General features: G+C 38.5%; 1 protein-coding gene across 5 annotated transcripts in view; it reads right to left on the reverse strand.

Annotated features, from left to right (window-relative positions):
* LOC123498677 (dynein-1-alpha heavy chain, flagellar inner arm I1 complex-like) overlaps window positions 1-13,868 on the reverse strand; it is a 368,589-nt gene that overhangs the window by 146,400 nt on the left and 208,321 nt on the right. For all 5 annotated transcript variants that reach the window (XM_045246012.1, XM_045246014.1, XM_045246015.1 and 2 more), the window contains one exon: window positions 3,985-4,206. In XM_045246012.1, the coding sequence (XP_045101947.1) occupies window positions 3,985-4,206 (222 nt within the window). The remainder of the gene's footprint in view (window positions 1-3,984; window positions 4,207-13,868) is intronic.

Here is a 13,868-nt window from a genome sequence, read left to right on the forward strand (position 1 = left end):
CATGCTCCTTCATTTCAGTTGTCTAATTCTGGTTTCTACAGCAAGAAGGCAGCAAGAGGGCCACAAAGAGCAAATGTGGGGCATTTAAATGGCTACCCTTTAACAGGCTGCAGTGTTTGCATTGGTGCCATGCTTAAAGGGATAATTGTTGTGATGTCATTGGCATTTAATTTTTGATCCATTTAATTTAAGAGAATGGCCAAACTCTTGCACATACCACAAGCCTCTAACTAATCTCCACTTGTATATATGTTTATATCTATATATTTTTTTTTACTTTTTTATTAATAAATACTAGTTTTTAAACTTTGCTTTCCTTTCAAACAAGCATTAATTCTAAGTAAGATTCATAATTCTTATTACAAGTAAATATGGTGTGATTTACATTTCATCAGCACAAATTATGACCTAAATTAAAAAGATTTACATGAAATATTTTTATACCCCACTCTGGGTGAGCATCGTGCACGGGTAACTCCACTGACCAAGCATTGCAGGCATTAAGGGCACTCAATCAAAAAAATATTCATGAGTAAAAAAGTCTTGGAAATACATCTAGTTTACAATCCTAAAAGGAATTTTTGGTATCTCCACTATTTCTATGAGTGCCCGCTGAAGTGTTAATAGCGTGTGCTAAGAGGTTGTCTTCCAGGCCACCCCGTTCCCTCCACATGCTTGAAAAAAACTCTCTCTGTCTCTGTTTTACTAAAGCTTGCAAGGGTGGGTAACCAAGTTCAAGCAGCCAAAGGTCATTTGAAGTGGTCCTTCGTCTTCCTGATAGCTGTTTTATATATGACGTATTGATTGTGAACAGGTTTTAAATCACCATTAAGCCAAGACTCACAACCATATAACAGGGTGGCTGTCAGGACCTCCTCAAATACTTTGCACTTAATAATAAAAGGGATATCATTATTTTTGTCAACAAATGACACAAACTTTAAAGTATAGCATATTTTGTGTTCGCAAATGGTTTGATGGCTACATGGTGGAGATGTCCACAGTGAAAGGGCTACCGAGGTACATATATTGGTGGCACACCTCCACCACCAAGCCCTTACCATCCAAGGGCTGCCTGTCCTCCTTGCTGCCATTGATAACAAAGAATTTAGTTTTTTTTTATTAATATCCATGCTGTGTGAAGTACAAAAATCTTTCAGTACTCTTATTTTACTTAGCATGGCAGCTCTGGACATGGACAGTAGCACAGTGTCATGCATTAGGACTAACACATGGAGCCAGGCAAAGAATCATCAGTGCAACAGTTTTGCTAGATGAGTCATTATTAAGTCATTAACAAAAATAGCAAACAGTAAGCAAGATGTTGAACAGCCCTGACATACACCAATCAAGGCAGTGACAATTGCTGTACCCACTACACATTGTTAACTTGTACACAGCGACTAGAGCAAGTAACATTACCATCCCACAATCCAATCTCTATAAAATACAAAATAATGTGTTTCTATGTACGTCATCATACGCATGGATAAAATCTACTAAAGTAATAAAAAACTTGAATTTCTTCCTTCTAGAGACATCTGTTAACAAACGCAGTGTGACAATATGTTCAAGGCATCCTCTTTCCACCTGGCTGCCTGCCTGCTCTATGTGAAGTCTAAACCATTTGTTTATACAGGGGATCCTCGTGATTCGACTATTTGCAGTTTGAATTATTGCCAATTTGAACTCAGTTAATTAATACCCAATTCTCAAGGTTCAACCAACTGACTCACCAATTCGACATTAATATCTCGCGCACCACCCATCCGGTCAAAACCCACCTCCACCCCAAATTCGCCACAAACCTACCAGGCAGCGATGCTACCCTGTTTCGTCACTAAGGCGGCGTCACACTACCACTTTTCCGTCAACTTTTTCTGTCAACTTTCTGAAGACTTAACTTTTGTCAACGCTGGTCGTCACACACAAGCTCGCTTCCACCTTTGTCGTGTTTGTCAACTGTAAACAAACATGGCGGCCCCTTCACCCCCCAGCAAGCCATTGCTATTTTTTTGTTGCTATTTTTGGCCTTTAATGATCTCCATGAGAAACTCTTCAGACAGCTTTGTCTACTCATAAACAACAGAGCTGCTCATCTTGGCCAGTTGTTCCTTGGAAGTTCTGCCTTGGAACATTGCAGTCCCAGACAAATGTAAATAAACAACTGACCTACGTTTCACTGTTAAGCTAAGACAAAAATATATATATACAAATGTATTTACATCTACTTATCAAGATTCTATTGATTTGAGATTACAGCATCATTCCAACTAACAAGAAAATTTTTCTTATTATAAAAGTGTTAATTAGAAACCATAGATCTTAATTTGACTAAAAATTGACGCTAGAGGAAAACATGTGTTTCATCTGACTCAAGACGACAGAAAGCCACCTCCAGCCCCAGCCCTTAGACACAATTTTCTGCCTTTCAAAGCTAAGCTTGAGCTTATAAGTGTGAGCTGTATAGCTGTATAGTGAGAGTGTATAGCTCATAGTGTCATTGCAGTGCAAATGGGTGTCCCTAGATCAACACTATCAACAATTTGGAAAAACAGGGACAAGTACCGTGAGACTGCTGTAAGTGTTTTTATTTCCAAAAATATACTGTACAGCACCCTAATGTGTTTAATTAAAAAGTTAGATATAAATGAAGCCTTTAATAATACTAATCTAGTCTAAGTTAGTGTTTTTAAGAGGTTATAGTGATGTTTTGGGGGGTCTAGGCTTGAGGTTGGTCCCTGTCCCCCCTAATTCTTAAGTATCTTATGGGAAAAATTGCTTCACGATTCGAATGAACGCTGATTCGACCGATGAAAAACCGCTCTAACCCCGTCGAATTGCGAAGATCCCCTGTATAGTTTGTAACAAAGCACCATTTCATATACTGTTGATTACTGTTATACCTCGATAATTGTTATCCAAAGCACAGGAGCCTCATTTGAAAATGGTAAAGAGCTTAGCAGTCACCCAGGGACTGGGATATGTTGCAGATATAAAAATATTATTAAACAGGGTAGCTATACACAAGAATCATGTCAAAACGATTTTTGAACATCCCTAGCAGCACACCATCTGGCCTGCATGCCATGCCACCCTTAATACAGCGAACCTGATATCAGATCATCCAGCACAGGGATGTACACTTTGCCTCTAAATTTATCAATATTTAGTTGTCTTACATCTGGAGGATTAAATACCATATTAAAATGATTTTGAAACTCTGCATCAGAGGGCAGTGTGACATTGTGTGCTAAGGGGCGACGTGTGACTGACTTCTCCCTTCCAATCGCCTGCTTGCCATATCATTGCATGGTCATCATTATCCAGGATATGTTGCCATCTGTCATGCCCAGGCATTCTAGGAGTACATGCTGCTTCACTCATACTGCTTGCACATGCACACTTGTACAATACAGAACTGATGCTGTGGGCAGACACGTCAACATCAATGCCAAGCTCTGGGGAATCACGACGATCCAATTCCTGAGTTAACTTTTCAGCATCTATCGCTTCATATTTTACCGCACACTTACTCAAAGTATTACTAGCTTTATTATTCAAAATAGCGTGATCCCCCAAGTGTGACGTGCATGCAGAAAGGCAGTCTAAACTGGTGCATAAGGCTTGAAGGGTAATAGATAATGGGCCATGGTCAGATGGTAGTGTAAGGTTCTGGTGAACTTTTGAAGTTGGATATGAAATTAAGCAAATTTGAAGACAAAATAGAAGAGTTCAACTCAGATGTCCTCGATTTTCCTTGCCGATAAGTTAATTTGCCTTTGTGATGCTTATTGCATGTCTTGAGGTTGTTCAAAACCAACAAGTGTTCAGCAGTACACAACCCTAACATCGCTGTTGCATTATCATTCACTATGTGTATTGGGTCAACAGTGTCGATAAGACAAATCGTTCAGACCAAACCCAACTTAGGTTCATGATGAAAGGAGGAAAAGAGAATATTTCATGAGTTCCATTACTGACCTGTGCCCTGGGGTGCCCCTGAGCCAAAAGCCACACAAAAACAAGAGTCTGTGCTGGAGGTGCCGCCACATGAACAGGACGACTCAGACCCAAGAGAGAGTGGGACAGAGGGGAGCACTGGCTGATCTCCTCCTGGTTATTGTTCTCGTTGTGGTGCTTGGATGGAGCTGACCCAAGGATGACACCTGCTCCAGGGTTCAAGCTCACCTCACGCCCACCAATCTACTCTCAAATGAACAAAGGGAAAACTAAATATAAAAAACAACAATCTCAAATAAATTATTCTACCTGTTTATCTTCCTGAAAGTGATGAGTAATATATCTGATCTCGTATAACAAGAAAATGCATGTGTGGATGTTTACACACACATATACAAAAAAAAAAAAAATGGCTACAAGAATGGTTCCAGAATTTGAAGGCATGGCATATGAGAGAATAAACTGGAACAAAGAAGGGAGAGAGGGGATCTGATACAAGTTTATATATTGATCAACGGAATGGACTAAGTGGATAATGAGAAACTGATGAGAAACTGATCCTGAGAGAAGAATATGACATTCGAAGCACAATATCGCATAGTAAAAAGCTGAGAAAAGGAAGATGTTTAAGAGATGTTAAAAAATATAGTTTCCCGCAAAGATGTATTGAGACGTGGAACAGTTTAAATGAAGAAATAGTGTCTGCAACGAGTGTGCATACTTTTAAAGTAAGATTGGATAAGTGTAGATATGGAGACGGGGCTACACAAGCATAAAGCCCAGGCTCTGTAAAACTACAACTAGGTAAATACAACTAGGTAAATACACACACACACACACGCACAACTTGTGTTAAGGCTAAGGAAAAGAGAGATGTGGCTTGGAAAAGATGGAAAAAGAGCAGGAATATACTAAATAAGGAGAATTATAAAATGGCGAGAAATGAGTATGTGAGGGTAAGGAGGGAGGAAGAAAGAAAATTTGAAAAAGATATTGTAGACAAGAGTAAGGAACATCCAAAATTGTTTTACAGGTTCATAAATGGTAAACTTAAAAAGAGAGAGTCCATTGAAAGATTAAAAGGAGAGCAAGGGATAGTAGATGACCCTAAGAATATAGCAGAATTGCTAAATAATAGGTTTCAGCAAGTATTTACTGAAGAAACAATGTTTGTAAAGCCACAGAATGTACAAGGAAATGTGCACATGGATGACATTAAGATACCTAAAAAGGAGTTATATAAAATGTTGGAGGAACTTAAAGATGATAAAGCGATGGGACCAGATGAAGTTTCAGGAAAATTATTGAAGGAGTGTAGAGAAGAATTGATTGATCCATTATATGATATTATAAGGTGTTCATTAGAAACAGGGAAGTACCAGTAGAGTGGAAGAGAGCTGAAGTGGTGCCCATTTATAAGGGAGGCAGTAAGGAAGAGCCTCTTAACTATAGACCTGTGTCTCTAACAAGTGTGGTCGGTAAGATTTGTGAGAGGGTGATAAAGAAATATTGGATACGGTTCCTGGAGGATCATAAGTTATTATCGGATCATCAATTTGGCTTCAGGAAAGGGAGGTCATGTGTAACAAATCTACTGAGCTTTTATTCAAGAGTGGTTGACAAAATACAAGAGAGAGAGGATGGATGGACTGTGTATATTTGGATTTAAAGAAAGCTTTTGACAAGGTACCTCACAAGAGACTGTTATGGAAATTAGAGATTTATGGAGGACTGAAAGGAAAAGTGTTAAAGTGGATGGAAAACTACTTGAGATGGAGGGAGATGAGAACGGTAATAAGGGATGCAAAGTCGGACTGGTTGGTGGTGGAGAGTGGAGTCCCACAAGGCTCAGTGCTGGCACCAATACTTTTCCTTGTATATATTAATGACATGCCAGAGGAGTAAACAGTTATATTAATTTGTTTGCAGATGATGCGAAGTTGTGTAGGTGTGTGAAGAGTGAAGAAGATTGTGAAATTTTACAGGCAGACCTGGATAAGATTTGGGAGTGGAGCAAGAGGTGGCAAATGGAATTTAATCTGAGCAAAAGTCATGTGATGGAGATGGGAAGAGTGGAAGACGGCCAAGAGGGTCATATAAGATGGGTGAAGAAGTAGTGTTGAAAAAGGTGGAAAAGGAAAAGGATTTGGGAGTGATAATACAAGACCATGGGCAGTTTGAGGCTCATATTGATAAGATGTTTGGAGAAACGTATAATTTGATAAAAATATTGGATTAGCCTTCCATTATATGGATAAAGATATGATGAAGAAATTAATTAGTATGGTAATTAGACCAAGATTGGAATATGCTGGAGTGGTTTGGTCCCCTTATAAAAGAAGCATATAAGGAAGTTGGAGAGATTGCAGAGAATGGCAACAAAAATGGTTCCGGAATTGGCAGAAATGACCTATGAGGAGAGATTAAAAGAAATGAATTTGCCTACCTTGGAACAAAGAAGAGAAAGAGGAGATTTAATACAGGTTTATAAACTGTTGAATGGACTGGATGAAGTGGATAATGAGCAAATGATGTTGAGAGAGGAAAACTTAATAGAACTACAAGATCGCATAGTAAAAAGATAGCCAAGGGAATATGCTTGAAGGATGTGAAGAAATATAGTTTCCCACAAAGATGTGTGGAGGTGTGGAATGGTTTGAGTGAGGAGGTGGTGTCAGCGAGGAGTGTGCATAGTTTTAAAGGAAAGTTGGATGTGTGTAGATATGGAGACGGGCCACACGAGTATGATACCCAGGCCCTGTAAAATTACAACTAGGTGAATACAACTAGGTGAATACACACACACACACACACACACACACACACACACACACACACTAAGGAATATTGGAGTAGCATTTCACTATATGGACAAGGAAATGATGAAGAAATTGATAAGTACTAAAATAAGACCTAGATTGGAATATGCAGGAGTTGTGTGGACTATAAAAAGAAACACATAAGAAAATTAGAGACTACAAAAATGGCTACAAGAATGGTTCCAGAATTTAAAGGGATGGCATATGAGGAGAGACTAAAGGCAATGGATCTACCAACCTTGGAGCAGAGAAGAGAGAGAGGGGATCTGATACAAGTTTATAAATAGATTAACGGAATGGATGAAGTGGATAATGAGAAACTGATCCTGAGAGAAAAATATGACTTTAGAAGCACAAGATCGCATAGTAAGAAACTAAGGAAGGGACGATGTCTGAGAGATGTTAAAAAATTTAGTTTCCCGCAAAGATGTGTTGAGACTTGGAACAGTTTGAGTGAAGAAGTGGTAGCAGCAAAGAGTGTACATAGTTTTAAAGAAAAATTGGATAAGTGTAGATATGGAGACGGGACCACACGAGCATAAAGCCCAGGCCCTGTAAAACTACAACTAGGTAAATACAACTAGGTAAATACACACACACACACACACACACACACACACACTCACACACACCAGTGTTTGGGAATATGAACAGTACCAAATGGTGATGAGAAATACTCTAGACAGAATGAAGCAAGAACTCAACAGAAAGGATAGTGATGATAGTTGGAGACTTTAACTGCAAAGAAATAGTGTGGGAAGACTACGAAGTGGTGAATGGTGGTGAGTGGGCAGAAGAATTGTTAAAGATAGCAACAAATAATTTGATGGCACAGTGGGTGAGATCACCAACAAGGTGCAGGGGACAAGATGTTGCAGCAAGGTTGGATTTGGTATTTACCAAGGGAATCTCTCTAAAAGAGGAAATTGAACATGAATGTCCCTTGGGGAAAAGCAATCATCATGTCCTAAGCTTTGAGCTGGATACGGAATTAAGCACAAATAAGATTGTGGAACGCAGGGAGGAAAAATTAAATTATACTAGGGCAAATTATAACCATATAAGGGAATTCTTTAATGAAATTGACTGGTCCATGGTATACCAGGAAAGAGATATGCAATTGAAGTACGATAAATTTATGGATTTGTATAACTCTGCTGTGAAAAAGTTTGTGCCATATTACAGAAAGAGGGCTTTAAATAATAAACAGTGGTTTAATAGGAATTGTGAAGAAGCAAAAAAGAACAAAGAAAAGGCATGGAAGAAACTTAAGAAAAACATTGATGTATTATCAAGGGAAGGCTACAAAACAGCAAGGAATAGATATGTTGAAGTAAGGAGAACAGCACAGAAGGAATATGAACAGAGGGTGGTGGAAAACTGTGATAGTGACCCAAAAATGTTTTACAAATTCATAAATGGAAAACTAAATAAAAGGGAGGTAATAGAAAAGGTAAAAAACAGGGAAGAAGTATATGAAGATGCTGGAGATATAGCTGAAATTTTGGACGACAACTTTTGCAGTGTTTACAAAGGAGGAGCATTTTATGGGAGGAAGGCCTACGGAAATAAAGCAAATGCAGGAGATCATGGTTACTAAGGAAGATGTAAGGAAAATTATAAGCAATCTGGATATTAATAAATCAATGGGGCCTGATGGCATATCTGGGAGGTTGCTAAACAAATGTAAGGATCAATTGTTGAACCGCGTATTTGATATTGTGGAAACCTCCATACGAACAGGATTAGTCCCAAAGGAGTGGAAAAGAGATGACATTGTTCCTATATATAAGAAATGTAGTAGAATGGAACCGCTAAATTATAGACCAGTATCGTTGACTAGTATATTGTGCAAGGTATGTGAAGAAGTAATTAAAGCTAAGTGGAGTGAGTATCTAGAAAGTGAAAACATTCTAAGTGAAAGGCAGTTTGGTTTCAGAAAAGGAAGATCGTGTGTATCCAATTTATTATGTTTTTATTCAAGAGTGACTGACATACTACAACATAGAGAGGATGGGTGGATGCTATCTACCTGGACTTGAGAAAGGCCTTTGATAAAGTACCACACAATAGACTGATGTGGAAACTAAAGATGACTGGAGGAGTAAATGATAAACTAGCAAAATGGATGGAAAATTACTTAATGGGAAGAGAAATGAGAACAGTGGTGAGAGGAAGGAAGTCCAGTGGAAGAAAGTAACCAGTGGAGTTCCACAAGGGTCAGTGCTGGGTCCCATCATGTTTTTGATTTATGTTAATGATATGCCAGTAGGAATTAACAGTTATATGAACATGTTTGCGGACGATACTAAAATTATGAGGAGAGTAAAGAATGTGGAAGATTGTAACAAGTTACAGGAAGATCTTGATAAAATATATGAGCGGAGTAAAGAGTGGCAGATGGAATTTAATATAGACAAGACCCATGTTATGAAAATGGGAAGAAGTAGATACAGACCAAACAGGGATTACAGGCTGGGTAATGAGAAAATTAAAGAGACCAATGAGGAGAAAGACTTAGGAGTAACAATGCAAAACACTTTGTCACCGGAGAAACACATTAACAAGATTTTTTGGAAAACATACAACATGCTTCAAAATATTGGCCTTGCATTCCACTACCTAGACGAAGGAATGATGAAGAAGATAATATGTACCTTAATAAGACCCCAGCTAGAATATGCAGCATGTGTCTGGTCACCGCATATGAAGAAAAATGTGAAGAAGGTAGAAAGGGTACAAAGGCTGGCAACAAGGATGGTACCAGGACTCAGGGAGTTACACTATGAGGAAAGATTGAGGAAGCTGGGGCTAACCACATTAGAAGAGAGAAGAACAAGAGGAGACATGATAACTATGTATAAATTGGTGAACAAGATTGACATACTGGATAGAGAGTTGATAAAGGTGACCACAAGTAATCATCTACGAGGACATGGAAAAAAGCTAATAAAGGACATCTGTCTAAATGACGTTAGAAAATACAGTTTCCCGCATCGTAGCATTGATAAGTGGAATAAACTGAGCAGTCATGTCGTTGACGCGGTGTGTGTCAATCAGATGAAAGAGAGATATGACAGAAATGGACAAGGAGACAGGACACAGAGAGCTTAGCTCGGGCCCTGTAATACACAAATAGGTAAATACACACACAGACAAGACCAGCTGGCAATAAATACCACGATGTCCACTCCAGCCAGGGACTTTGAAGGTTTTGTTACCACTCCAAGAGGGCTTGAAAAATTCGACATGGATGCAAGAATTCAGGCATTAGAAAGTAAGTTTCTAACCATTAGTTCCATAGAAGAAAACTGGATAGAGTCATAGCGGAAAACGAGTCCTTTAAAAAAGAAATCTATTTGTTAACGATAGAGAACAAAGAGTTGTTGAGGGAAAAAGTGGAAATGGAGAAAGAAAACAAACAGCTAAGGAAACAGTGTGAAGAGATGAAGGCTAAACTCCTCGAAATGGAGAAGAAAATATCTGAAGGGGACCTGGGGAAGGAGGAATGCCTTAACCTAATAGATGCTAAGATGAAAGAAGTGAAGCAAGAACACCGGGAAGTACAAATATCCTTTAGGGAGATAGTGAAAAAGCAGGAAGAAAAAAATAAAGTGATTACACAGAGTGAAATGGTAAAGGCATTAAAGGAAAATGAGTATGTAGTGAGAGATATTGCTGAAAAGAAAAAATGAGTGATCATAACAGGATTGAGGGAGGAAACAAACAGGAACTGGCAAGATAGGAGAGATAAGGAAAATGACAGGATTAAGTCTTTACTGAATAAGATCTCAGAAGAGGAAGAGTGCCTATATGCTGAGGTAGAAGAAAGTGTTAGACTTGGAGCTTTTAAGGAAGGCAAAAGTAGACCATTGAAATTGAAATTAAAGTCTCAGGTGGCAGCTGAGGCCTTGCTGAGGAGGGCTTGGAAACTTAAGGACTCTGAAGAGACCAAAACAATTTACATAAGAAGAAATATGTCACAGGACGAACGGATGAAAATGAAAGAGCTTGTAACTGAGGTGAGGGGAGAGAAATGACGTAAGAACCGAGGAGGAAAATACTAAGTTTTTTTTGGAGGATCAAAAATGGGCGGCTCAAGAAGTGGTGGATAAAACAGACGAAATAGACAGTACACTGACAGAAACATCGAAGAAAGAGACTAGGAATGGAATTCAAGTGACTTACACGAATATAGATGGATTTCTGTTTAAGAGGCTAGAATGTATGGATTACCTAAGAAACAATGAACGGACATAATGTGTGTGGTGGAAACAAAGTTAAGGCCCGAAATAAAGTTAGATTGGTTTGATGTCAAACACTACAGAGTATGGAGATATGATAGAAAAAATAAAGGTGGTGTTATAATGATTCTTACTAAGGAAGATCTGATAGTGAAGGTGAACTATAGTAAGAGAAATGAGGAAGTGATAAGTATGCTTATAACAGATGGTAAGAGAGACATTAATATTATAACAGTATACATACCACCCAGAACCAGTGCTTGGGAATATGAACAGTATCAAATGGTGAAGAGAAATACTCTAGAAAGAATGAAGCAGGAACTCACCAGAAAGGACACATAGTGATGATAGTCGGGGACTTTAATTGTAAGGAAATAGTGTGGGAGGACTACGAAGTGGTGAACGGTGGTGAGTGGGCAGAGGAATTGTTAAATGTAGCAACAAATAACTTGATGACACAGTGGGTGAGATCACCAACAAGGTGCAGGGGACAAGATGTTGCAGCAAGGTTGGATTTGGTATTTACCAGGGGCATCTTAAAGAAGAAATTGAGCATGAATGTCCATTGGGGAAAAGCGACCATGATGTCCTAAACTTTAAGCTGGATACGAATATAAGCACAGATAGGATTGTGGAACACAGGGAGGAAAAATTAAATTATATTAGAGCAAATTATAACCATATGAGGGAGTTCTTTAATGAAATTGACTGGACTGTGGTATACCAGGAAGATATGCAATTGAAATACGATAAATTTATGGATTTATATAACTCTGCTGTGAAGAGGTTTGTGCCATATCACAGAAAGAGGACTTTAAATAATAAACAGTGGTTTAATAGAAATTGTGAAGAAGCAAAAAAGAACAAAGAAAAGGCATGGAAGAAACTTAAGAAAAACAGTGATGTATTATCAAGAGAAGTTTACAAAACAGCAAGGAATAGATATGTTGAAGTAAGGAGAACAGCACAAAAGGAATATGAACAGAGAGTGGTGGAAAACTGTGATAGTGACCCTAAAATATTTTATAAATTCATAAATGGAAAACTAAATAAAAGGGAGGCAATAGAAAAGGTAAAAAACAGGGAAGAAGTATATGAAGATGCTGGAGATATAGCTTGAAATTTTGAACGACAACTTTTGCAAAGTGTTTACAAAGGAGGAGTATTTTATAGGAGAAGGGCCAACGGAGATAAAGCAAATGCAGGACATCATGGTTACCAAAGAAGATGTAAAGGAAATTATAAGCAATTTGGATATTAATAAATCAATGGGGCCTGATGGCATATCTGGAAGGCTGCTAAATGAATGTAAGGATCAATTGTTGAACCCTGTATTTGATATTGTGGAAACCTCCATACGAACAGGAATAGTCCCGAAAGAGTGGAAAAGAGCTGACATTGTGCCTATATATAAGAATGGTAGTAGAATGGAACCGTTAAATTACAGACCAGTATCGTTGACTAGTATATTGTGCAAGGTATGTGAAGAAGTAATTAAAGCTAAATGGAGTGAGTATCTAGAAAGTGAAAACATTCTGAGTGAAAGGCAGTTTGGTTTCAGAAAAGGAAGATCGTGCGTATCCAATTTATTATGTTTTTATTCAAGAGTGACTGACATACTACAACATAGAGAGGGATGGGTGGATGCTATTTACCTGGACTTGAGAAAGGCCTTTGATAAAGTGCCACACAATAGACTGATGTGGAAACTAAAGAAGATTGGAGGAGTAAGTGATAAACTAGCAAAATGGATGGAAAATTACTTAGTGGGAAGAGAAATGCGAACAGTGGTGAAGGGAAGGAAGTCCGAGTGGAAGAAGGTAACCAGTGGAGTTCCACAAGGGTCAGTGCTTGGTCCCATCATGTTTTTTATTTATGTTAATGATATGCCAGTAGGAATTGACAGTTACATGAATATGTTTGCGACGATACTAAAATTATGAGGAGAGTAAAGAATGTGGAAGATTGTAACAAGTTACAGGAAGATCTTGATAAAATATATGAGTGGAGTAAAGAGTGGCAGATGGAATTTAATATAAACAAGAGCCATGTTATGAAAATGGGAAGAAGTAGATACAGACCAAACAGGGATTACAGGCTGGGTGATGAGAAAATTAAAGAGACCAATGAGGAGAAAGACTTAGGAGTAACCGTGCAAAACACTTTGTCACCGGAGAAACACATTAACAAGATATTTGGAAAACATATAACATGCTTCAAAATATTGGCCTTGCATTCCACTACCTAGATGAAGGAATGAAGAAGAAGATATTATGCACCTTAATAAGACCCCAGTTAGAATATGCAGCTTGCGTCTGATCACCGCATATGAAGAAAAATGTGAAGAAGGTGGAAAGGGTACAGAGGCTGGCAACAAGGATGGTACCAGGACTCAGGGAGTTAAACTATGAGGAAAGACTGAGGAAGCTGGGGCTAACCAGACTAGAAGAGAGAAGAACAAGAGGAGACATGATAACTATGTATAAATTGGTGAACAGGATTGACATACTGGACAGAGAATTGATAAAGGTGACCGCAAGTAATTACCTCCGAAGACATGGAAAAAAAATAATAAAGGACATCTGTCTAAAGGACGTGAGAAAGTACAGTTTCCCGCATCATAGTATTGATAAGTGGAATAAACTGAGCAGTGATGTCGTTGATGCGGTGTGTGTCAATCAGATGAAAGAGAGATATGACAGGAGTGGACAAGGAGGCAGGACACAGAGAGCTTAGCTCGGGCCCTGTAATACACAAATAGGTAAATACACACACACCACATCCCTGAAATTGAGAGTAGCTGAATGTGAGAAAATCAGTGCAATAAACAAGGAATTAAAAG

The sequence above is a fragment of the Portunus trituberculatus genome, chromosome 48 (assembly GCF_017591435.1).
Source record: "Portunus trituberculatus isolate SZX2019 chromosome 48, ASM1759143v1, whole genome shotgun sequence".
NCBI classification, from domain to species: domain Eukaryota; kingdom Metazoa; phylum Arthropoda; class Malacostraca; order Decapoda; family Portunidae; genus Portunus; species Portunus trituberculatus.